This window comes from Pezoporus wallicus, unplaced genomic scaffold (assembly GCF_028554395.1).
Source record: "Pezoporus wallicus isolate ANWC-B61680 ecotype Strahan unplaced genomic scaffold, APGP_CSIRO_Pwel_v1 contig_7545, whole genome shotgun sequence".
Taxonomy (NCBI): domain Eukaryota; kingdom Metazoa; phylum Chordata; class Aves; order Psittaciformes; family Psittacidae; genus Pezoporus; species Pezoporus wallicus.
Window position 1 is genome coordinate 5,739,321 of NW_026642398.1, and position 25,000 is coordinate 5,764,320.

Consider the following 25,000-nt stretch of genomic DNA (forward strand, 5'->3'; position numbering starts at 1 on the left):
CATGTGTTTCAACAAGAATTCTTGCACTTAAAAATACGGGAACGTTAAATAAAGGTAAGGCTGTGGAGCTTTTCTTCAAACTGTGAGTCCATGCACTTGGCCTCCAGCAAAGACAACTCATCACTGATTTTCAGAAGCAGGTTTGCAAGTAACCCTTTCTATGTTTCATATACGCAGCTCAAGTTATTGCTGCCTTTCCCATTGACTATTCAGAAAGCAAGGGAGAAAGCCAAATCATACATAGTAGGGCAGAACCTCCAGTGAGCTGGATAAAGACACTGACACAAGGTCTTCAGCCTGATGAAGATTAGAGCAAGCCAGTAAAAAGATCCTCCTTAATTTTTGATTTGTTGATCATTCCCATCAATCTGCTACAGGGCTTCCTATATGGCTGCCCATCCAAGCAGGACCCTGGCACAGTTTGTATGAAATAAGTAACAGCACCCAAGTTGCCAGGAAAATTGGGCTCATCTTTCTTTCCAAAAGTCTTCCTTTGGGAAAGCCCTGGCTCTAATTCTCCCCCTCCCCCTTTTTTTTTAACATACTAATTTATTCTGGAATATTTATGAATGTGTAAGGAACCAATCTGGGAAGGGAGGTACTGCGATATGTCTAGATTTCAAGCATCAGTCTGCAGAACCAAAGAAAGTTGCTCCACCTGCTCTACACGAACATAAAATATGAGTTTAAATCCCTGCTCTGCTATAGTCCTTTGCTGTGGAACTCATCTCTTCAATTCTGTATCCTGGCCTCCTGTTTCTGGGATGGGATAATGACATTTCAGACAGGAATAATGTAAAAATAAATACTTTAATGACCTGAGATACTCAGATATGATGGTAGCGGGTTAAGTCAATGCCATAATTAGGAAGGTAGGCAGCTGGGAGTGGAAAGATTAATTACATGATGTGGACAGAAGAAAATCCCAACCTCCCGGGTCTTTGCAGACAAACGTCCCAATGGAACTAAAAACCCTGATCATTTAAAGCACTGCTTTCTCCTCAGCAATTGCTCTCTTAGAATTTCCACACTCCACAGGCCAACCAACCCAACAGACGGATTATTTTGCTCCTGCCAAAATAACCTCTCCTGAAGCTCTGACAAATGCGCACTGTGCGCTTGGGGCCTGCCTTTCAGATTTGCTTAAATTAAGGAAGAAAATCCTCAAACCAGCAAAACTGACATTTACAATAAAACGCCTTTGCTGCGGCTGAGCCAAGACAGAATGAGACATTTCATTTACTCCACTGCCCTCCACTGGAATAAAGCATTGACTGAGAGGCCACATTAACACCACCAAAACAGTCCTCTCCCTGTGGTTCCCTTTGCCCATCCCTTACTTCTCCACCCGAGCATTATTTCCCATCTCCTCCACAGGAAAATGGTTTCTTGCTCCCATGGACAAGGACTTCATCCAGTGTTTTCCAGCCCTCTACAATCACCTAAAGCCAGTCATATGCCAGCAAGCCTGTTCATCACATGCTGATTCACCTGTGTGAACAACCCAGGCACTACCTAAATGGATGAGCATTTCCCATCATCATGTAGAATGTGCTCTTTGCATGTTGCCACTTGTCTGTCTGTCCATCTTTCATCTCCAATATGGAATTATCATTCCTACTTCATATTTACACCTGAATTCCTCTGTTCCTTGTTCACATGTCTCATTTGCTGCTGTGTGCCTGTCTGAAAAGTAGCCCTGGCTATTTTTCCAAATATAGATCACAGTGTGGTATCCACTGCTGTGTTGAGGACATACTAATTGAACTGTAGGGATGAAATCTCAGATTTCATCTTAGATTTTTCTAAATGAGAAAATTTAAGTCAGAAGAAATACTTGTTCCAGTGACTAAATAGCATCATGTGCAGTCACAGAAGAAGGGCTTCTTGGGGGAATAAAGATGCAGTAATACAGTGACTTGAAGAGGTTTGCAGGATTGCTTCCATGTTCAGAAGCCTGGGCTCTTACTTGTTATAGCTATGAAGGAGGTCAAAAAACATCATGTCTGTTGTGTTGACAAACTTGCACTGGACAGGCAGAAACTCTCCATCTGCTGAGCACTGAGGTGGGCTCTTCTCCCCAAACCCATGCAGAATGCGGCGGTCTCGGATCTCACAGTTCCCCGGACCTGATGGGAAACAAAGGTATTGTTTATTGGCGCCTTCTTAACTTCCCACAAACAGCTGAACAACCACACCATGTCTTGGGATTAGATTCATTACATTGAATGTGGACACCTAGGTGTCTTGTATTGTCTTTAGGAGGAGAAGGGAGTTGGACTCAGTGATCCTGAGTCACTTCCAACTTGGGATATTATCATAGAATAGTAGAGTGGTTCGGGTTGGAAAGGACCTTAAGATCATCAAGTTCCAACCCCTGTGCCATGGGCAGGAAATATTTTATGATTCCATGAAATAGGGACTTAAATGCCTCATTTAAGCACTTATACTTCTATAGGATAAGCGTAGACTGCAGTGTCCAAGCTCCTGATCTACCTGCTACCTTTCAGTCACAGAAAAGCTTTCAAACCTACAACAGCCACCACCTTGTTGAATATTACTTACACCGCCTTGGCTTTCCTTTCTGCCTCGTGCCATAAATCTCCATTCCTTCTGGATCCACACACCAGCACTGACCCAGCTCCGTGTCGCACTGCACCACATCAAAAGCCCCTGAATCCAGGCACTGAGGGACATAGGAGATGCTACTGCTGTTGATGTATCGACTCACCAAGATCCTCTGCTTCTGCAGCTGGCAGAAGGATAAGCCTGTAGTGCCAGAGAGAGGCACTGTCAAAGGAAGGTATTTGCTGGGCACTGAATCATTTATGAAGACATCATATGAACCTTCTCAGAGCTGCAAGTTCTGGTTACAACAGAGTCCATCAAAGCCTGCCCTTGATTTCAGCAGTTCAAATGCAGATTTAAATGGCTTTTTACACAATCTGAACAAAAACAGAAGCCTGTGACTTACACGATACGGGATATCTGCTCTGTTTGCTACCAGGTACCTCGATGCCATTCTCATCCACACACCAACAGGAAAGACCATTCCTACTGCACTGTACAGTCCTGAAGGAGATCACAAGCAACATATTTTCTTCACTAGTGACAGAGTCCTGAGTCAGTATGGGACATTAACAAAAACATAAAGCAAGGCAAACAAATTCAAGTACTTGAACACTGCTACTATTGGAATCAGAAAGGGCTCTGTTCCTGGTGACTTTACCTAATGGGAGCTCTTAATTCTAGTAATTCTGTGAAGGAATTGCAGGTAAGCGACTTGAAGTCAGAAGCAAGCAAGTTGGATAGAATCCAGGTTCTCAGTATTTAAGATATACCATGCATTTTGAGATATGTTCTAAGTCAAATCTAGAAGGGTCGAGGCTCCCCACCATAGGCAACAATAGTAAGATAGTAGTAGAGAACATTACAGTCTGTTCCCCAACACAGCCTTAGGTTTATCTCATTAACTTCTTGCATCTTCAAGCAACATGCTGCTCTCTAAATCACTGCTCTCCCTGGGCTTTTTAGTTCCTTTACTGCCTTTGGAAGGAAACCAAACTGTGCCACTTACAGCACAGTGGAAAACATCTCAAGTCAACTTGGCTCAGCTGCACCAGCCAGCACACTGATCACAGGCCAAGCGCCCATGAGCATGTGTAGGAGAACACAGGTACACAACAACCTGCACCACGTATTTAACATGCAAATAACGCTGCCAAGATTAGCCTGTTAATGTTAGATTGACCTTTAAACCCAGAGATTACTTCCAGCAACATGGAATTCATTCAGGAGAAGCTGGGTCTGCAATATGGTTCAACCCTTCAAGACTCTTGCAGCCCTCACCACCAATGTGGAGGCTCCTCAAAACAGAGGCTAAAGCAAAGCTTTCATTAGCAGTAAAGGGTCACATTGTATAGCAGCAGAATAAGAGCAGGGATGGGTTACCTGAACTGGCCATCTTCTGAGCACTGAGGAACATAGGTTCTACCTTCTGAAAAAGCCTTTTCTCTCTGCAGTTCACATGGACGTAACGGTTGGGATTCTGTCTGATACTCTGAAAGCAGCAAGAAGGTAAAAACGTAAGGGTGGTTTCACCACAAGCCTGCTCTTAACAAAACCCTGGTATTGCCAATGCTGCATGGTAACAGCCCCAGGCTCCTGGGTCCTCCCAGTTGTCTCCCCATTGATTGTTGTGTGCATTTCTGCATGGGGCAGCACAGGAGATACTGAAAAACTCACTGGTGTGCACAGGGCAGGGTAAGGACATGACGGAGATGCTCATGAACCCTTTGCTCTGTTTATTGGTCTCAGCTCTGTTCTGGTATGGCTATCATTTCCTGGAACCTGGGGTAATTTACTTAGAGCCTGGTGTGCTATCACCACAAAACAGCTCTTTGCCATAAACACACACATCACCATTAATATTTCTGAGTATTTATCCTTCATTGAAGCTAAGTCAGTCACTACACCAAAGGACAGGTATTTTTTCTTAGGTCATGAAAGACCAAACAGGATCAATGTCTAGCAGTTAGCACCAGAATAATTCATATTAGGAGCACTTCTCAATTTTTACTAGGGCAAGTGATCAACCACTACAGCCACCTAGCAAGCAACCCGTCAACTCCAGTTCCTAATGCATTCAAAATCACCTTTGGATGCTGCTTCAGGAGAATGGTGAAATTCAGTAGGTTCTTTTTTATAGTTGATCTGACATTTCCCCATCTTCAAAACCCAATGAACATCATGCTCTTAATTCCACTGACCAGGTCCATAACAACACAGTAAACAAACCAACCCATAGCTGCAGCAATTTAAACCAAAGCATACCTTATCCAGTATTTGGTCTGAGTGTGACCACACACAGTAGTGCAAGTATGTAAGCATTCTGAATACTTTCAGCCTCCATCAATTTGCAGCTCAGGGACTTCTTTAAGCAGTGATGTCTCCTGTGCACCTAAAGACCTCTCAATCACTTCTGTTCCTGTGAGTTTTCACTGTGTGCCTTAAGACCAAGCAAGAATTTTCATGGGATTTTAGGTCAGCTCACCTATAGACATCCACACATAGGAGCATTTCCATCTCAAGCTCTGAGCCAGCTGCTCTGGGGTGTGCGGAGATCCCTGTGTAAAGTGCTACATCTGAGTTAAGAGATTAACTCAGTGATTCAAATTGCTTGTTGTGCAGGACTGTCTGAAGTGAGGACAGCTATCAGATAATCCAGTAGGTTAAAGCCTAAATTAGATGATGGCTTATAAAATATAATCTTAGGACCTTTGCATCCCTGCAGCATCACTTTTTCTTACCCAAGCTCCTTCTCTAGCCCAGTCTGTTCTTCCAGAAAACCTTTTTCTTTCCACCCAAAATCATCAGATAATCCTGACCATTTAAAGCCCTTATAGCTTGGTATTTAACACAAGCTCAGTCTGCACAGCACACAATAACTAGCTAAGGCTGCGGAGTACAAGATTCAAGATCATTATTACTTCATCAGAATAATACACAGAACAGCACAAAGATAACGGGAGCACAGCCACACAAAGGAACAGAACAAGAGTACTCACCAAATATATTGGCTGCTACTATGCTAACATAGCAGCAAAGAAGAGTGCAAAATGGGATGGAGCTCGTCCTGCGATGGGGGAGCTCCATCCCTCTTGTGAGCACCACAGCCCTGCACACCAGATATAGCCTTCCCCTGCCTTTTTATAGCAGCCATCCTCGGATGGGCTCACTTATGCTCTGGTGGACTGGAGATGAAATAGGGCGAGTGACGCATACGATGCTCCTGAGAAACCCACAAGAGGCCCCTTCACCTGGAACAGCCCTCGAGGTGCTCCTCAGTCCTCATCCCCGCTCCAGGGAGCACTGCTGAGCCCAGTCACTGGGAGGAGAAAAACAGCAGCAGGCACAGGGGTGATGGAGGAGACAGTTAAATGTACACGCACATTGGGTATATTGATGTGACCCTGGCTGGAGCTACAGCTCTCATCAAAGTGCAGCCAGAGTTTGTATCAGAAGTACACTTCTTTGTGTTTTAGAGAGCCTAGCCTGGGGACACGAGACAGGCAAAAGCTAGGCCTCCAAACATCACAGCACTAGGAGTAAATACAACTCTTAAAGTGGTTGTCAACTGAACACCAAGATGTATGCAGTGCCCCCGGACTATGAAAGGAACTAAGAGTCAGTCAGTTGTATTCTGCCTTCTGGTTTTACTCTCACTTGCACCATGCCCTTTAATAGAGCCAAGTATCCAACACGAAGCAGCTTAGCTTCTTGGGCTTCATCCTCAGGGGATGGTCTTAGGCTCATTTCCAGTGATAGCAGCACTCTCGCTTGTGATTCAAGGGTACTAGACAGAAACAGCTCTACTGATGCTCTCTTAGGGACCATCTTGGTGCTGTCAGTGATACAAGCATCCTTCTGTGTGACCACTGAAGTGCTACACTGTCTGATATATATAGTAAACGTTATCCCAAACAGCAGCACAAGCTTGCTTTAGCATGACTAGGCCTTATTAAAATGAGTGGGACTATATTTGGATTTTACTTTCAAGCAACTTACTATGGGCTTGAGGAAAGCCAATAGTCTGCAGAAAGACCAAGCTGGGGAAAGATGATGAAAAAGTCCGGTGTAGATGGCAGACCAAAAAAGGCAACTTTCAGAGGCATAAAGACAACAAATCATGTAATAGCACTGATTAAACAGGCATAGAAAGAAAATACATTTCTGGATTAGCATAGCATTTGTAAGGCAATGTACATGCAGAGCAAAGGAATCCAACTAAACAGAGAACAGCCAGCATCAGCACTGGAGTGGCTGCACCAGGAAGGATGAAAGGTTTGACCATGATATGTATTTGTGATTCAATTATGTTTCAAGAGTCTCTGGTTTCTGTCTGACCCCCAGAGACAGCCCAGCCCCAGGGCACGGGCTCCCCAGGGCAGCAGGGTTGGTGTTGCCAGGTATAAGGATGTTTCCAAAGCACTGAAACACATACCCAGGGGATGTATGTGAGAGATACCAATTTAGCCCAGTATTCTATAGTTAGTAAAATAGTGCCATTCGTGTTCCTTGTGCAGCAAATGAGAAGCAAGCTCATTAAGGTAGCTATTCACTTCCTTTATACTTTGCTAGGTCATGAGTAGCTGATAACAGAGCAAGGCAGACAGAAAAAGAGAAGTACCAAAAGGCTACCATTAACAGAAAGAAGCACAAGTCCACAATATCTACATAGTGTTGATGCCCAAGATTACTTTTATTTCCTTCAGAATCACCCAGAAAATCACCTCTGCACTGTGCATCTTGGGAAGAACAGCAAAGTCTTAAAAGTCTCTTAAAAAAAAACAAAGTGAGAAAGTGAGTTTTGGCAATTGGCATCGCTTAAACCACACCTAAATGTGCGTCAAACCAAGACGAGTATCTTGGTACATGCAAGTTCAATGGGATGCAATAGCCCGTGGACTAAAAAGAATTAAAAAAGGCCCTTGTCTATGGCTGGTCAGGCTAATGAAAGCCTCACTTCATAACCTTCAGTGCAGTGACAATTGAACTGACCTTTATTTTTAGCACCTGAGAAAAGATGGAAGAATACCTTCAATTTGCTCACTGGTGAAGGGGGGGTGGGGGGGAAGGAGAAAACGTCCCTGGGGCCAGCACAGCCTTAAAATAAACCTGTCCTCAAAATCATTGCTGTGCTGCTGGAAATGAGGGGCTTGTTTATTGTACACACTGGCAAAAAGCCGCTCAAACAAGAGGGTAATTGCTGGGGGAAAGGAAAACACTGAAATCACAAACCTCAGGGGAGAAGCAGAGCATTTATCCATCGTTCCAGGCTGGCACACACTTGCTTAGCAGAAAGGACAGTTTGTGCAACTGCAGCTTTTACATATCCAAAAGCCCGAGGGTAAATTATTCCTGTATATGAATATACAAACATCTGTACTCACAGACAAGTTGCTCTCACCCACATAAAACTTAAGCCTCAGGAGGCAACCTTAGTGTAACAGACAGATTTAAGGGAGCCTCTTGAATGAGGCAGCAAATTGGAAGCAAAAGTGTTAAGAACTGAAAACAGTGGTAAATTATGCCCATATCAATCAGTTAATTTACTTTTAAACAATAACCTGCTTTTCTGTTGTTAAATCACCAATATTGGGCCGTCCTCCCTACGTTTTAAGGAAACTATGTAAGAATGCTATCTAACACCATTTGTTAGGAACTTACCACACATACATAGAGGTGAACAACGTTTTACACTTGGTACAGTTCTTCCTAACCATGAGCCATTAGTCTCAATCTTCTTTGACTGATTTTGGCAGTCTGACTGAACTGGCAAGTTTGACTGAACTTTCATCTCTGATTAGGTTTTAAGAAGTCCTCATGCCATACAAAATGGAAAGATGATAAAGGAAAAAAGCAGAGCCCCAGCAGATAATGCAAGTTTCAGTCACTTCATACAGGACATGTTCTTCAGATTCAAAGATCAACAGGGAAGCTACAGTAACTTCTACACTAAACTTGGCTAGGCCAGAAAAGTGGGCAGAGGGCTTCACAGTGGTATGTGTTTCAATAAGCCAGCTGGCAAATTGCCTTTGGTGACCACAGAACCTAAAGAAGTCCATGTAAGAATGCTTGAATTTGCCTTTGTCCCTGCAGAAATGAACCATTTCTAGGAGAGGTAAATGACTTTTCTCTTACTTGCCCATTGGAGGTCACAGTATTCCTTCATCTAATGGTACCACAGTAATGAAAGGTAGAGAACGACTTCTTTCAGTCACACAGCCTCTGGGATGCAGATTGTTTTGCAACCCCAAACAGAAGCCAGATCTGCAAGCCACAATGGCACGAAGGGCAGATGTGCACACTGGATCAGTTCAGTGTTTGACAAAGGCAAGCTAACACACTGAGGAAGGACACAGCCAGTCACACAAGGACAGCAACAGGGTGCCAGGCTTCTGGTGTCAGTAGGACAAACTGCTTTTGGTCTTCTTGATAATGCAATGCTTCACCTTCTCCAAACTGAAGGCAACAGTGTACAGCCAATGGAGTCAGAGTGCAAGTTCAACAGCAAACACAACTCCTTGTGCTGCAGTACGAGGCTGTGGAATTCAGCATGCTATCCGATGCTGAAATGAATGAACAAAAGACGGATGAAGCCCATGGAGCACAGATCTGTCAGTGACTGATAAAATTGATGGTCTTCATGAGGGTTTTGGTGAAGGAAACCTCAGTTTAGCAGAAGTGAAAGATACATTAAGGGAAAGACCTATTTGTAAAGATCTTTTCTAGTCAGATGCTTTTACAGATGCTGACACTGTTTCTACTGAAGATCAGACACTGGGCTGGGCAGATGTTTGGTCTGACTCAGGAAACCTCTTCTTTAATAAGATCAATAGCTAAAAAAATAAGTGCTTTGGTGTATTACTCCAAGATCTGAATTTGGCCTTGTATCTTTAATGTGAGAGACATCTCCGAGACTGACCCTTCAATAATGATAAAACTATCTGTGTAAGAGTTGAAATTTTGTTTGAGTTTACATGTTTATATCTCTTATCTTACATGATCATACCTATTTTTGCTGTGAACATAATTCCTCTACATTAGTGACTCATTAAGCTTCTGTTCGATTTCATTCATCTGCTGCTCATGGCTTACACCCTGGATGGCAGGATGTCCACAAGAGCTTTCTTAGCATTGCTTGCTTATTCGTTTTCTACTACAGCAGAGTCCTGAACAACAGTTTGCAGGAAGTATTAAAAGCAAATCAATTAAAAGCAAATTGAAGCTATTTTGTAAAGACACTGTGCAAAGGCACAAAACTAGAAACACCCTCAGAAGGCAGATGTCTGCCCACAGAGTTGCCATCACTGTGAATCACAGAGCCATAGAATGGTTTGGGTTAGAAGAAACCTTCAAGATCATCTGGTTCCAATCCCCTGCCACAGGCAGGGACACCTTCCACTAGACCAGGTTGCTTCAAGCCCCGTCCAACCTGGCCTTGAAAGACGTCATCTTTCAATGACCGAGTGCACTCCAGAACTCAAACCCTGACTGTTAAACACCAAAGCAGTTCAGGAAGAGAAAAATCTTCCAGTTACTTTGCCACACAGTGTGTAAGCACTGCAGATAATTTACTGCCTCCGTAACTAGCTTTCAGGCTGAAATACAATTGAAGATTCCCCGAAGCTTTCCAGTAAGTATCAGCTGCATACAACTTAGCGACTAGAGGCTAAAAACGCAACTGAAGATTCCCTGATGGTTTAAAACACATACAAGCACTCATCAGCTCACCAAAACAAAAGTCCACTGAATGGGAGCCCAGGCACGTAACAATCTCAACAGACCTTTATTGTGAGTATTAGAATGCAGTCAACATTATTGCTATAGTAAAAAACAAATCACAGGAGAAAGTATTTTGCTTCTCTCACAGAAGATATAATAGTGCACTGCTGCCTCTCTCAGAGTGTTTAGTGACAATACACTGATGCACGTGGCTACAGCTGAATAGAGGTGTTAAAGAATAGAAGGCTGCTGTTGGATGTAAACAGCAACTGAATTAGCTCTAGTTACTCAATTCATAGAATAAGGCTGGCTCATCTAGCATTTACACACAGGCCCAGTGCGTATGGGAAGGGAAATTCACTCCTGAACCATTTTTCATGGAGTTCCTTTTCTCCATGTGGTCTCCAATTTTTCATTTGGGCTGCTCAGGTTGGTGCAGAATGGCTGCCAAATGCACAGCCTGCTCTTTGTGCAGTGTATTTTCACCATCATTACACGCTTCATACTCATTTTCCATATATAAACAGATATACACATAGTGTATAATACTTATTGCTAAAGACAGTCCCCCCCCACACCCAGTGCCCGGGACATAGCACAGTACAATAAAAATCATTACTGAAGTATTTCAAACATCCTCTGTAAAATCATCACCTAAAGCCATACACACTCAGTACAAGAGGGGAAAATACAGTGTCAGCTCATAAAACGTGAGAATACCAATGGGCATGTCAAAGGGATTAATCCTCTGGCCTTAATAAGCACTCCAAAATTAAGGTGCATGTACTATAATACTTCTAAGCAGTAAAAACGACAGTTCCAGTGTCGTAAACCAACGTGACAAAGATGGGTCCTGTTTGCAAAGGAATGGCATCATTGCATTCACCTCCTTTTCACATCAGCACCTCCACAGAACCACCACAGAACAAAGTAGTGCAGCCAGCCTCACCGCACACTTCTCGCTACGAAGCCCCTGTTTGCAGAGTCCTTCTCACGCCTTACTTTTGTTGGTATTTATATGAAGCTCCAGTTCAGCTCAGGATCCACTTTGTGTCTGTTGAAGTTTCAGCAAAGAGAACAGTTGTAATTTCCCTTCAAATACAAAGGAAAAATGTTCCGGTTCGCAAGCACCAAAATACTTTCCTGATTTTAACTGTGATGTTTGAGTGACTCCTTCACATCCCTACCTTCAGTTTGGTAAGGAGTGCTGGAGCCCAGCAGTGCCAGAGGCATTTTGCTGTCATAGTCATTCAAGCCCAGTTAAGTCAGAAGCCAGATGGGAGCAGAAAGAGATCAGGAGTCTCTTACTAAAGGGAGGCACCAAGAACATCTGAGCATTTGATTATGGTACTCACACTCCAACTGTACCCAACTCATAGCACACACTGGAAACTGAGGCCAGAAGAGTAGAGACCTTCCTGTAGGAGTGCTTCCCACAGCAGCCATAAAGAACTGGGCACAAGAACAGGAGTGAAACCCTCCAGGCATCACATAAGCCAGTGCTGAAAGCTGGAGAACAAAAGGAAAAACAGATGCAAGATGAAGATCAGATGAGGAGCACGTAGGGAAGCTCAGAGACAAAACTGAAACAGGTGGGTGTCAGCCATACAAGACTGCACCCATGAAAGAACAGTTTCAAGTTCTTTGCCACCCAGCAAACACTTGAAATCTATTAGAAAACTGCAACCCATCTTCAACTATTTAAAGAGGGCCACAGGCTTCTACCACTGCAAATTACAGAGAACAAACGCCTGTGTATCTGAGCCAGAATATCAAAATACAGGCACTACTCAACCTACAGCTACCCAAAAGGGTTACCAGGAAGCATCTTCCAACCCATTCCCTGCCATATGAAGTATCTCCCATTTTGTAGCTGAAACATAGGCAGCCCATTCGATCACGTCACCAAGAGTACATTTCATTTATGACTGCGATACTGATGTCCTACTGCCATCACTGCAACTGAAAATGCAGAATTCCTATGTAGATGCCCACAGCACAGTCAGAGGAAGGCAGCTTTGAAACACATCACCCTGATACCACCAAGAATAAAAACAACCCTCAGGCAGAAAGCTGGGCATTTAAAGGCTCCACAAGATTGCCATTTAGCCCTGTGAAATCACAAGAGGCTTCTGTACAACGGCACTTCCCTTTTATTTATTGCTATTAAGAACTTATATTAGGTTAAAAGGCTGCAAATATATAATTGTTACCCTTCTGCGCACATGTACCAAAACCACTCCTCACACTGCCATATACTATTTCTTTCTCCAAGTGGGTCTGCCTTAATTATGCACAAGTGATTGCAATTCACACTTCGATAAATGATGTTGAAATACACTCTCTGTAGATCCCTGGCTTATTTAGAGGAAGACAGAAAACTATGCCTACAGGAAGAAGATTCTTGATGAGGCTGACTGGAAGCGATACTGGTCTGAACCAGGTCACATCAGGTTTGACTGGCACATGAGCAAAGCAATCAACTGTAGGTTCCACTCTGTGCAAAACACTTAGCATTTGTATGGCACTTGACTTGTAAGTGTTCAAAGAAAATACTTCAAAAGCGTCCCAAACCTTCGAATACTTGAGGATCTGGAGCCAAAACTTAACGTTCACATGGTAGCAACTGACATCACAGTTTGAGAAAGCAAACTCAGACAAGTCTGTGAAGCATTCAAGTCACACATGATGTATCACAGCACAGTCCAAAAGGACACTGAGATTGTGCCTCAGAAGATATGAATGCTTGCAAGGATCTTTCTAATATGTGACTACATAAGAAATTAAGATAAAAGAAGTACTGGGCAGATTGCTTGTTCTTGTAAGCACAGTCCATCCCAATAAGGCAGGATCCTGAGGGATACAATTACATACTCATGTAAATTCAGAGACCATTACAAATACAAACAAGACAAATTAAAGCTTGCAGCAAACTTTTAACTTGAACCTTGTTATTTCCTTTTCAGGATACCATTCCTTCATCTCTGCACTAAGAATGCAACCTCCATCCTCCCACTTGGAATCTCTGGGTCCACTTCCACCTTCAGTAACATTTACAATTATATTACATCACACACATTGCATAATGTTGCTACAGTGTATGCTCTATAGATTCTGTAAATACACTCCACTTTGTTTCAAAGTAATTCATCTGGATTTATACTTCTCTTACACAGTACCACATTCAAGGTTATGCAGCAGGTGAATAATACAGAAGAAAGTCTCACATATTCCAAAGCAAGTAGGTCACTCAACTATTCATATTGTTTGAAGCAGTTATTTAAGCATCCAACTACATAACAGAGTATTTCATTTATTAACAGTTGCTATAAAAACATCAACAGCTCCTCAGCTCTTGTGTTCTTTCTGCATTATGAAGTTGCCAATCATTCCATAATTAACTTCCATGTTACCATGCAGCTCTGCAATGTCTCCTACAAGCTTGATGTGGCAAGACTTTTTAAATAGCAACCACCCTGTAACAGGGGTTTACATTTTGCTTTGGACATCAATAGTGATAACTCACTGCAGATATGACAGACAAACAGGAAACGCTGGGGTAGGTTTAGTTTAGCAATGAACCAGCCGTGCTGCTTGCTTCCTCAATAACGGTTCTGTCATAAAAGTTCAATGCACTGGCTGCAAAGTCTTTCCCAGATAATCCATCTTTGGCACATATTCAATGTTATGCATCCTCAAAAGGCATTCCAAGATGATTTTTGATGGTCTGTACATTAGAACAATCATTACATTTGTATGCAGATCAGGAAGAACAGTGGAAAATGGAGAGTATGCAGAATAGTTTTAATAAACAGTTTTACATACAGTACCTTACATATAGAACAGTGTGTTTGCAAATTTAAATAGTTTTTTGAATGTACAGTGGCTTGTACTCTTTATCAAAAGGTAAATTCAAGTTTACTGTCTATCGGTTCTAAAATGCATTTATACAGATAACTAGAACTGATAAACAGACGTGAGGCATAAAACATTCAAGTATCTTAATGTCACCAGTTAAATAGCCTCCTTTTAACAGTCATATTTTACAAATTTCAAAACCTGTACATACATTATTTTCATTTTTAGAAACTGCTTGTTAAAAGGTAACATTTCATGTTAAACACCAGTTCTTAGAGTCTATTGTAACAAAACTAGACATGTGTAGATAGAAATGTAGAGTATGTATGTATGTACATGCGTAGCTATACACATATACATACACATACAAATGTGTGTGTAGCGCTGGGTACAGCGGCAACTTAGAAGCACAGGGAAATTCCTGGGCTCAAAATCCAGCAAGAGCTAACAGAGCAAGTAGGCTGCCTTTGGTTTCATGACATTTCATTCACTGAAGCTGAGAGGTTTCATTAAAACACCCTGGATCATGTATTTCGTGAGATTTATTCTAGTGGTTTAGCATATTCCCAACCACAGCCAGATTTGCTGCTCTTGTCATTCCTCATCCCAGCTGAGGATGGTAAAGTTTCAGAGGGCCAACACCAGAACAGAGCTTTCCCAGGACAAAAATTGTACCTTGAACCCTGAACATTGCAATAGAACATAAAAAAATATAAACTAGACACAATTTTGGATGGATTGCTGGCACCGAGTAGGACTTTGGAAAAAACCTTCACATAAGTCATAACCAAATTCTCATCCCAGTGGTTTTAAGTATTATTTGGCACATCTGACCACTATTTGCCACTTACGTTTGAAAGGAGCCTAAGGGTGCTGTAATAAGGATTCCTATTTAAAAAAAAATAGTTTAAAAAAGGAGACCATGATAAGTAGTTTCTTTAAAAAAAAAACAAAAAAAAACAAAAAAAAAATCAAAGCTAACATTTGCTTTCCTGAACATTCATGAGAAGGAAATAATCTAAAAACTTCCTTTGTAGAGAGGATACAGATCTCTCTGTGTCTGTCTTTCACTAGCAAGACAAGAGGAATTCATTAAAAAAGCAGTTCCCAAGAATATCTAGTCAGCTGGATTCTGCTAAGTTAGATTGTTTTTGCCAAAGGTTTCCAAACAGTAGCATTGTTCTTCACCGAGTTTTTGTTTGTTGAACTTCCGGGGGGGGGGGGGGGGGTGGTCTTGTTTATCATGTTCAAATCATATCAGCATTTTTTCAGTATGAAATATGTTACATTTTGAAGTGTGGGCACTGCATATTCAGATTTTCAATACGAGAGATTCCTTACTCTGAATTCCCCTCTCTAAAGCTTCAGGTTACTAATCAGCAAAGAACCAGATAAATGCTCAGCTTTTGGCTGACTTCCTGTCAGTCTTGTGGCTAGTAAGAAAATTCACCGTAAAGATCCTATTTTTATTTCTTTATTCTTCCTTTTGTCATACAGAGCAAAGTGTCGCTATTTGCTGTACTTTCCCCATGTCAATTAGGAGCTGTTTGATCCGCCGCTTGAGCTGAGGCAATCTTGCCAGAGGATCTGGTGGTTCCAGTTCTCCAGTGAAATCAAGCCAGCTTTCTAAAACTACAGAAGGAAAAGGAAGAAGTTGATTAGAATAAGTCTTCAAAAACCAGCTTTCATAAAACTTAAACTTCTCTTTCTTACTCTGTCTCTTATAAGAAGGGAAAATGTACTGAGGCTGTGATTTTTGCTTAAAAGAAGAAATTAGATACAAGGAAGAAGTCACTGCTGAGGCACTGGTACAGGGTGCTCACAGAAGCTGTGGCTGCTCCATCCCTGGCAGTGTTCAAGGCCAGGTTGGACAGGGCTTGGAGAAACCTGATCTAGTGGAAGGTGTCTCTGCCCATGGCAGGCAGGCGTTAGAACTGGATGAGCTTTAAGGTCCCTTCCAACCCAAACAATTCTATGAAACACCAACTAACTCCACACTTCACTTGAACAATCCAAACGTATCTTCTGATTTGACTGTTACTATAAAAAGATACTAGGAGCAAATTATACTTGTAGCTAATGGTTTATTAGTCACGCACATAAAAGAAACCTCAGTTCATGACGATCTAGCTATGACAGTTCTGCAACAGAAAACACAATCCTTAAACGCAAGGATTCTGTCACTTTAGCAGGCTCCTGTTTACAAGGTCCAGATTACAGAATGGTTTTGCTAATCTTCAACAAATGATTTCAAGGAATTTCTATGCTTGTAGAGGCAGAGAAGGGAAAAGGTCAACCCTCTTAGCCTAGAAATACTGCCTAGTACTAGCAGGAATACTGAAAGTAAAACTAAGACAATTTTATTTGTCAAAAGATAATTAAGGACTCCTATGAGTAGACTAAAAGCTTCCCTCATTCTTAGTTTCTATGACTGGTGAGTAAACTTATGTGCTGTAATACTTACTCCTCTGCTACAACTCCACAGAAGGTTTTTCACAAAGCCTGATTTGTCTTACTGATATATAGCAAAGCAAAGCTGAAGACAGAATGAACACATTTTTATCCCTAAATATTGTCAATTGCCAGAACAATCCGGCCAAAACCACTCCAGGCATAGAAAAATCCATCAACTTTATGATCTATATCTGGATAAAGATTAGATAAGTTATCTCAGCTTTCTGAATTCTACCTAATATCACAAACTTAAGCTAAACTTTCAGGGGTCCTGAGTGCTTAAGCTACTTTATTGGGCATTCATAACTTGTGGAAGGGTGTGGGGCTGCAGGCTCTGATTATCATTTTGGTACCCAAATTTGAATGCAATACTTAAAAATCTGTCCTCAGTGCCTCAGATCACACAACACAGTGGCTATCAAAGATGCTGTTACAGGTGTATTAACAAGTATCTAGCAATGCAGTTACCATCAACTTCTTTTTCAATCAGGTCCATTCTGCTGGTGACTTCATTCTGTACATTCTCTATGTGGGTAAGGAGATTTAGCTGCCATTGAAGATGTGTGTCCACTTGTTCTTCTGAGCCTTTTCTTTCATTACAAACAAACACAGTGTTTCCTTCAGCAGAATTCTTCTTCATAGGAGCAACAGAAAGAAAAAAATTGCCATTTAAGAGGGTTTGTTTTATGTTTGCTTTGTTTTCAGGTGTTGATTTCAACACTTGTCACACAACAAATGATGCTGGTTTAGAATTGTACTTCTGTCTACTTGACAAAAAGCATAGTCAAAAAGCCATGTACCATGATACAGCAATAGACTAAACCAAACAAAATGTGAATTCCATACAAAGGAGTATATATAGCACTGGAGGAGTGAGGCAAGAGGTGAAGTCTACCAGCTTAAGCACTTTGATGCAGCAAGACAGACTGCATTTCTGTGCTCTTTTTATATAAAGCATGAGTAAAATAATGAAATCTGAACTGAACTGGTCCACCAAAAAATGTGCAAAACCCTAAGTTTGTTTCTAGAGAATGAAGAAAAAATGCCTAAAATGCATTCATATCCAAGACGTCAAAAGTCTCTATTTTGCTGGCCATTCTATTTGTTGGTTAAGACAAAAGACTTCTCTTCCTACCATTGCTATGGTTCCATGTGAGTTGCAAGCACAAGTCTGGGTCAGAACTGAACACGCCTGGGGTTAGTTACAAGGGCAATAATATGCAGAGTTATGCAAAAGGAGTCTCTGAGGAAGATTAACTGCTCTGAATTAATTAGTATCCTTACATCCTCATCTTTCTCTGTTTGGCATTTCAGCTAATGAAAACAACCAAAGGAAATACACCAGATTTAACGAGTTGAAATGTTCGGTATCTCCATTAATTAGCAGGATTCACAGTTTCCATTTTCTATCCACTGTGATTTCAGAGCTGATGTTTTTTCACTATTTACGATTCTATTTTAGGAACTAGAATGCTGGAGATGTGTGCTCACAACGTCAGTTCATGGCAAATGCCAGAATAAGAACCTTATTTTACTGTATTAATACACTTGTCTGATGAAGTGCTCAGCTAATTTCTTTTTCCACATCTCGTAACAACACACTTCTGTCAATAATAGGAAGAGAGGGGAAGAAGAAAATAGGGACTGATAGATTTTAAGTTATTTATTGAGAAAAACACCAAAAACCAAAACCCATCAAAACAAAAAGATTTTTAAAATCTACTAAAAAAAAAAAAAAAAAAACCAGATCAAACTTGGGCCAACCTGCTGGCAGCTTTACGAGAAAATCTGGATGACAAGTATGGTCAATACTCAAAATATGCATTAAAGGAATTAAAGTTATTTATCACAGAGAGATTTGAGAAGTCATATGAAGACTCTAAATTCTACAACCTTTCCAATAAAAATCTTTCTTCTCTCAAGACATCAGGTTTGCCTCCACAAGGTTTTCACTATTCAAACTGTTAATAATCTTACAGAGGGTAATTCAAACATAAATAAGAGATGCCCTACTTCTTACAATTTTCAGACTCTTTCTAAAAGCATAAGAGACGAATGTCATTCTTCCAGTGCTGTATGAGTGCACCATTCTGAAACCAAGATCACAGAATCATAGAATAGTTAAGGCTGGAAAGAACCTTAAGATCATCTAGTTCCAACCCCCCTGCCATGGGCAGGGACACCTCACACTAAACCGTATCATTTGGTTAGGTGAATCTTTTAGATGCCCACTGCACTGTCAGAGAAAATCTTAAAGCTAAATAACATCTAAATAACATCAGAAGAGATTCTCCCCGTGCACACACACCCTTTTAATGATCTCTGTATTTATTCAAACAGCCAATAAATACTCCTTTGAGAAAAGCAACAAAATCACAAGGTCAAACAGGTCCTCCTCTAAGACCAGTGTAGGCAATCAGGGAGTGGTGGCAGGGGGTAGTAAGAGAAGCAGAGTACAGGCTCCAGCTTGTGAAGAAAGAAATGTCAGGTTCAGATGGGGAAGGCTCATTCTTTCAGAAGCAAGAACAAGGAAATGTAATTTTAAATGATGGGTAGTCCAAAAAGGAACTTGATAATAGTCAATCTGAACACTGTTTATACAAGAGGATATGTAACAGAACTGTAGATTAGGTTAAGACAAAACAGTATCAACAAGCAGAACATTTAAGGCTTTGCAGGATGCTAGAAGGAGAAATCAAAGCAACAAACAAAACTTTGACATGGAGAGGTGAAGAACGCACCTTACAGAGAACTTATTTCATGTAAAAAAATGACACTCCAATCTCAGTGTCCTCTTGGTTTTAAGGCAAGTATGAACAGGCTTATGGAAAAACCAAGGAGTGCTTTTAAATATATACTAACTCTAGACAGAAAGTCTCATTTAAGGTATCAAGGCTGACTACTGACAACAAGGAGAAGTAAGGAAAGAATACTCTGATACTACCCCAAACCAGATCTCCTCTTGGTTTAAAACAGAGAGCACGCAGCTTTTTAGATATCTAGAAAACATTAGTTTTGCTTCACTGCTCACATATATTTACTTTTAATTCTAGATGAATTGATACTATTTATAATGACAACTTAAGCTACTGTTTGAAGGAAAGCCTATTTCACACTGCTGCAAGTCCCCTTACTATACAAACTACAATCATGCAATTTAGCATACAAAATTATTCCCATCTAGAATAAGCCAAAATTTCCCATTCAGACTACATAACTTACATGCCACTTTTCAAACTAAAAGAGACACGTCTTTCTCATTTCTTCCACACCAGAAAGTATACTTCAAAAGGAGAATAAGTTGGGCGATTTATTCTCACACAGTTGGCATTGCAGAAAACAGAAAGGATTGCTTCACTTGGCGTTTTTGCTCAAAGAGAACTCTTCACTAGAACCAGACTGACAAGTTTCAGACCTTTTCCATTAAGCAATAGATTTAAACGATTAATGAAAGATGTTTAAATAGCCAAATACAATCCTGACTAAAAACATGTGAAATGTTTAATTAGAAGAAATACACAATATAAAAGGCTCAAAAGAAGGTGCACGAGGCGAAATTTGTTGGTCACTCCTTGTGGAATTAACTGTACATAGTGTTGCTATTAAAAGAATACAGTACAATAATAATAAAAGTAGTAGTTTAACAAACAACAGAAGACTGAAATATAGAAAACAGAACTGAGAAGAAAAAAAGAAACCTGTCCCATTTTCCTCACCTTGCAAAAACCACATAAGTTCTGTTCCAAGATCCTGTATTTTAAGCATAGGAGTTCCACACCACCCCCCCACCTCCCACAACCAGTGAATTGAGTATAAACAGTTTTAGCATAGGCAATACTTTAACCATACTTCACATTTCATTCACCAGCTGAAATGGGTATAGTTCACCTGAACTATTCCAGTGATCCAGCTTTCTGCTTCTAATGATTTCTACTGACTTACGTGATAGAATACGTTGACTTCTGGCAATGAAAGTTTCTAAATACTCGTATGTGCTTGAGTTTTATCACCTTGAGCATATTTCTCCAACTAAGAAACTTCCCAGAGGAAGAATAATACTTACCTGCTCATTCATGCCACCATCTTTAAAAGAATACTGTAAACAGTTTCTATTCTCTGTGTGAAATTCCTGATCTTCATCAAAACTACTTGTATCTTCATCATCTGAGCTCATAGGGTCAGCGACTGCTTTGCAGTCTTCACCAAAACTCTGCGGTTTTTGGTAACTGTGCTCACTTGTGATGTAAGTTTCTCCCATCTTCTGGGGTATGCTGCGTGGCTCTCTATGGTTTTGACTGCGACATGTCCTTCCGGTTGGATTAACAGAATCTGGCAAAGTCACTGATTTTTTCTCTACCCCAACAGTTATTTGCTCTTGTTCTTTTCGTGTCCCTGAATAAGCCCAGAGATGAAGGTCTGGGTGATGCTTATTTCTGGAACAAAGGGGAGGAAAAAAAGCAAATTACAGAGAATGAACTATTAAGTGTCCACTTCTGCTAGAAGATCACAGCTATCGGGAAGCACCATTATCAAAAACTAAGTACTCCTAGGTCACTTATCAATTTAGAATAAATCCAGGATGTCCCTTTAACACCAAACTGACTATTAAAAAATAGTAATTAAAAACATCACTAATAATCCTAATACACCATGCTGAACACAACTCTCACTCAAGCTGAGGGTACTCTACATCTTGCATTTGAAGTGTTTCAAATATTATACAAGAAAGAACATTAATGTGAGAGCTTATTACACCTGGAATAATGGTAGTCTCTGCTACCTAAATACATAAAGATAGACAATAAACCCTGCACTGATACTTACTTTAATATCCCAATCTTCAGCTGCAGTCCATGCAATATTTCAGTTACACCATATACATCTGCCAGTAGGTGATGCGTTGACACAATCTTTTTGGCATTAAGATGAGAGTAGTTCTCTTTCAGAAATGATAATCCACACATGTGTCCATTGTTTAACCACTCTTTATCATAAAGATATTTGGCACTCCACCTCTGACCTGGGGGGTAAGCAAGAAACAAATTGAGGGCCATCTAAAGCCACAGCAGAACTAGTCTTAAATAACTAGAGTGTTATAATTACAAGCTGTACTCTCCTAAACATCTCCTAATACATGAAAGAATGATTTAAGATCTTGTTATTAATACATTAAAATTTGGTTTTCCTGGATTAAGAGGAAGCTCTTTAAAACTCATAAAACCAAAAAATAAACCTGAAATCTCAAGTCCTCTCTAAATGGCATTTGAAAATAAAATCTCATCATGAATTTATCTAATTACTGCAACTTACTTTAAAGAAAACTAAGTTACCAAGAAAATGTTAAGAGAGTGGATTTTATATGGACATATCCAAACCAGAAAGTTTCAATACTGAAATCATTATCTATCTATCAGAAGCCAGGAGAAGGCTGCATGAAAAGCAGACATTTCAAAGTTATCTGCCAGCATTGCTCCTGCATTCTACTTTGAGATGCCTTTGTACCAGACACTACTAGACAGGGTATTGATGTAAGTGTACTTCTTGGTCCCCCATGCTATGGCAACATCCATAGTCTTAACCCAACAGGCATCAATGAATATTTAGCTACTTCTTCTATAGGAACCTAATAGCCATTTAAAAAACCAAAACCAGCAAAACCAAAACACCAAAACTCAGGATGTATAATGCTAATTATTCCAATGCTGCTGTTTACAATAAGGAACCCAGACAAACAAGAGTGACTGCAATATGTTACACTCAATTTCATATCAGACTATCATCATATACAGAACAAAGAATGGGTTGATGGAAGCCCTTCATACCTTTCAGGAGAATACCCTGTCTATCTCCTTTCTGCCCATTATCCCAATACACTTTAAAATACTGACATTGTGAATGACCTTTTTCTCCTGACATGGAAAGAAAAGAAGTAATGGTTAGGAAGGGAGAGAAGATAAAAATTAGGGAAGCAGTCTCTGCACAGCAGGGGATAATGAAGTACCTGGTACAGCGCAGGGAAAGAACACAAGACAAATTAGTTGGTTTTAATAAGAAGAACCTTGACTGCTCAAAGAGTGCACCGCTCTCAACTATCAAACACCATTCTACACCATCCTTTCGGATTCAGACTGGGGCAAATGGAAAAGTCACATCTTTCCAGCTCTATTTTCCTGAATTTTCATCTTGGAAATGACAAATCAGAACTGTGCTATTTTACACTCTGCAAACAGCTTTCAGATTTCATTGCCTAAATTCAGAACAAAAGTAAATTTTGGAATGCAGTCTCACTGCCCTTTAAGAAACATCTGGACTGTTGGAGGTTTCACCAGAAGACATGTATGTGCATTTGTAACAATTGGAAGAAAGTTATTAGTATTCTGCCTGACAAATTGTACTTTTTCTTCTCCAAGTAACTGCTAGGAAAAATGGGTTTATGGACAAATTAGAATCTTCCTAATCAAATGTATTCAGTTTAGAAGTAAACAGACCTTCCCTAATTCTTACCAAACTTACCCTAACAACCTTCAAAATGTGCTGTTTGTGCACTAGCATTTACCATTAAAAGTGCTAGATTTTTTTCATATTTCATATATTATTCCTATGTTTCATTTTCACATTTCAGTTCCACACCTTTATTTACATAATACTGGACAAACACAAACATATAAAATTACAGTTAATATTAAATGGCATCCTCAGCACCGCTGAGTGTACCACGGGAACTGGTCCTCTCTAAAGAGATATGTAAATGAACGGATGTGATTCCACGTATAGGCAAACAGAGTGCTGAACGAGGATGATTTGTTTAAAAAAGGCTTTTCAGACTATACCAACATAAAAAAGCACTAATGTTAAGGAGTAATTAAGTTTCAAGAAGTAAAGTGATGGTAATTGAGATCATGAATAAGATGTAGCATAGCTGCACAAGGTGCTATTAACAAGAAAGTGTCTGCTCAGAGACAAACCTAGAATCACTTGCCCCAAGAAAATATGACGGATAACACAAAACAGACAAAGCTTTAACAGTTTAAGCAATGCACAACATCTCTCCTTAAAAATCCCAAGCAGACAGCTGCAGATAAAGGTGGTCTGCTCGTACCTGGTGGATCTCTGCAGATATAACAGATGTACTGCTCTGGAATGCTGTCCTCCAACAGTCCCATGCATACACTGTGCTGCCAACACAAGCATTCTTCACACTGCCATCAGGAACAAAACAAAAACAAAAAGAAAAACTAAAACTGAGATAAGGAGATTCAAAAATCAGAAGCTATTTCTTGTGGTCAAAATGCAGAGAATAGCAGTTTAACTTAAATAGCTGGTTTGAGTAAGATTATTTTAGTTGGGCAATTTGTGTTTGGGTAGGCAAAGACATCAAGCTAAAAAAGAGCTCTAGTTCTGAAAGTTACCTCAATCACAACTTCCAGACTGGGGGGAGGGGGGAAACAAACCATAGAAAAAGTCAAAGATATAATATTTAATAATATTTTATTACAAAATCCAGTATTTTAGCACCTAAATATTTAGTAGTGAAACATAAAACAGGAGCATAATATTACAGTAAAGTAGAAAGATAATGTAATACATTACAGCATAACAGTGAAAAGTAGAAAACTCTTCAGTTTAAATATATATATTTACAAAGCATCTCTCCAGTGCGCTAGAAAGATGTGTTTTTAATATCGCACCAATGGAAAATCTAAAAGAAAAAGAAAATGGAGAGAAAATGAAAGAGGAGAAACAAGAGAATAGGAGAGCAAAATAGAAGTGGTAAGACATGAGGACCTAGAAACAGCAAATTGGTTGCTCTCAGTGAGACAAGGTATAAAGAGGAAAAAAATCAGGCTGTCACTTGAACTATAGAAATGGGCAGGAAACTCCCATTTAAAAATACATTTCAGTTTCTCAACTCAGTGTTTGCCTGTGTCTTAAACATCTTCTGGTCCCTTCTGAAAGTCTCTCCTCTTTGCTTTGCCATGCTTTTGAGTATTCGAAATACCAAAATCACCTTTCCTCTTGTCATACTGCAATGGCTACAATTTCCTCCCACCTCTCTCCACAGGTTTCTACAGCACTCCATTTTTCCACATTATGACCATAGCCGAGCTCCTGCTTAGTTCCTCCAACACAGCAATGAATTTGAGTGTGTTCCCAGGACCAGCCTTTGTGTCTTTCATTTTCAACTCCTGTCATTTCCAAAAGACTTTAAGTCCATTAAGTAAGGATAGGCCAGCCATCCTTGCCTCCTTCAAATCTCAACTAAAAAGGCTCCATATTTTCAACAGAAACTGTACCACATTAATAGTTTAATACAAACCTGTTTTGGGGGGGGAGGGGATCTACAGGAAGTTCAAGGCTTTTTTAAAGTTACTGACAACCAAGGTCTTCCTCACTGTTAGTT

The 25,000-nt window shown here is 40.3% G+C and overlaps 2 protein-coding genes across 9 annotated transcripts in view; both read right to left on the reverse strand.

Annotated features, from left to right (window-relative positions):
- TG (thyroglobulin) overlaps positions 1–5,885 on the reverse strand; it is a 149,973-nt gene extending 144,088 nt beyond the window's left edge. The window contains exons 1-5 of the mRNA XM_057429808.1: positions 5,568–5,885; positions 3,952–4,060; positions 2,975–3,072; positions 2,566–2,769; positions 1,970–2,129 (exon numbers count right to left, since the gene is read on the reverse strand). Coding sequence (XP_057285791.1) covers positions 1,970–2,129; positions 2,566–2,769; positions 2,975–3,072; positions 3,952–4,060; positions 5,568–5,655 — 659 coding nt within the window. The 5' untranslated portion in view covers positions 5,656–5,885. The remainder of the gene's footprint in view (positions 1–1,969; positions 2,130–2,565; positions 2,770–2,974; positions 3,073–3,951; positions 4,061–5,567) is intronic.
- Positions 5,886–15,603: 9,718 nt separating this feature from the next.
- Positions 15,604–25,000, reverse strand: part of PHF20L1 (PHD finger protein 20 like 1) — a 52,758-nt gene continuing 43,361 nt past the window's right edge. For 5 of the 8 annotated variants that reach the window (XM_057429803.1, XM_057429802.1, XM_057429799.1 and 2 more), the window contains 5 exons: positions 23,699–23,798; positions 21,424–21,619; positions 20,663–21,032; positions 17,068–17,233; positions 15,604–15,777 (listed from right to left, as the gene is read on the reverse strand). In XM_057429803.1, the coding sequence (XP_057285786.1) occupies positions 15,635–15,777; positions 17,068–17,233; positions 20,663–21,032; positions 21,424–21,619; positions 23,699–23,798 (975 nt within the window). In that variant the 3' untranslated portion in view covers positions 15,604–15,634. The remainder of the gene's footprint in view (positions 15,778–17,067; positions 17,234–20,662; positions 21,033–21,423; positions 21,620–23,698; positions 23,799–25,000) is intronic. The other 3 variants (XM_057429801.1, XM_057429805.1, XM_057429806.1) reach the window with 1 other exon arrangement.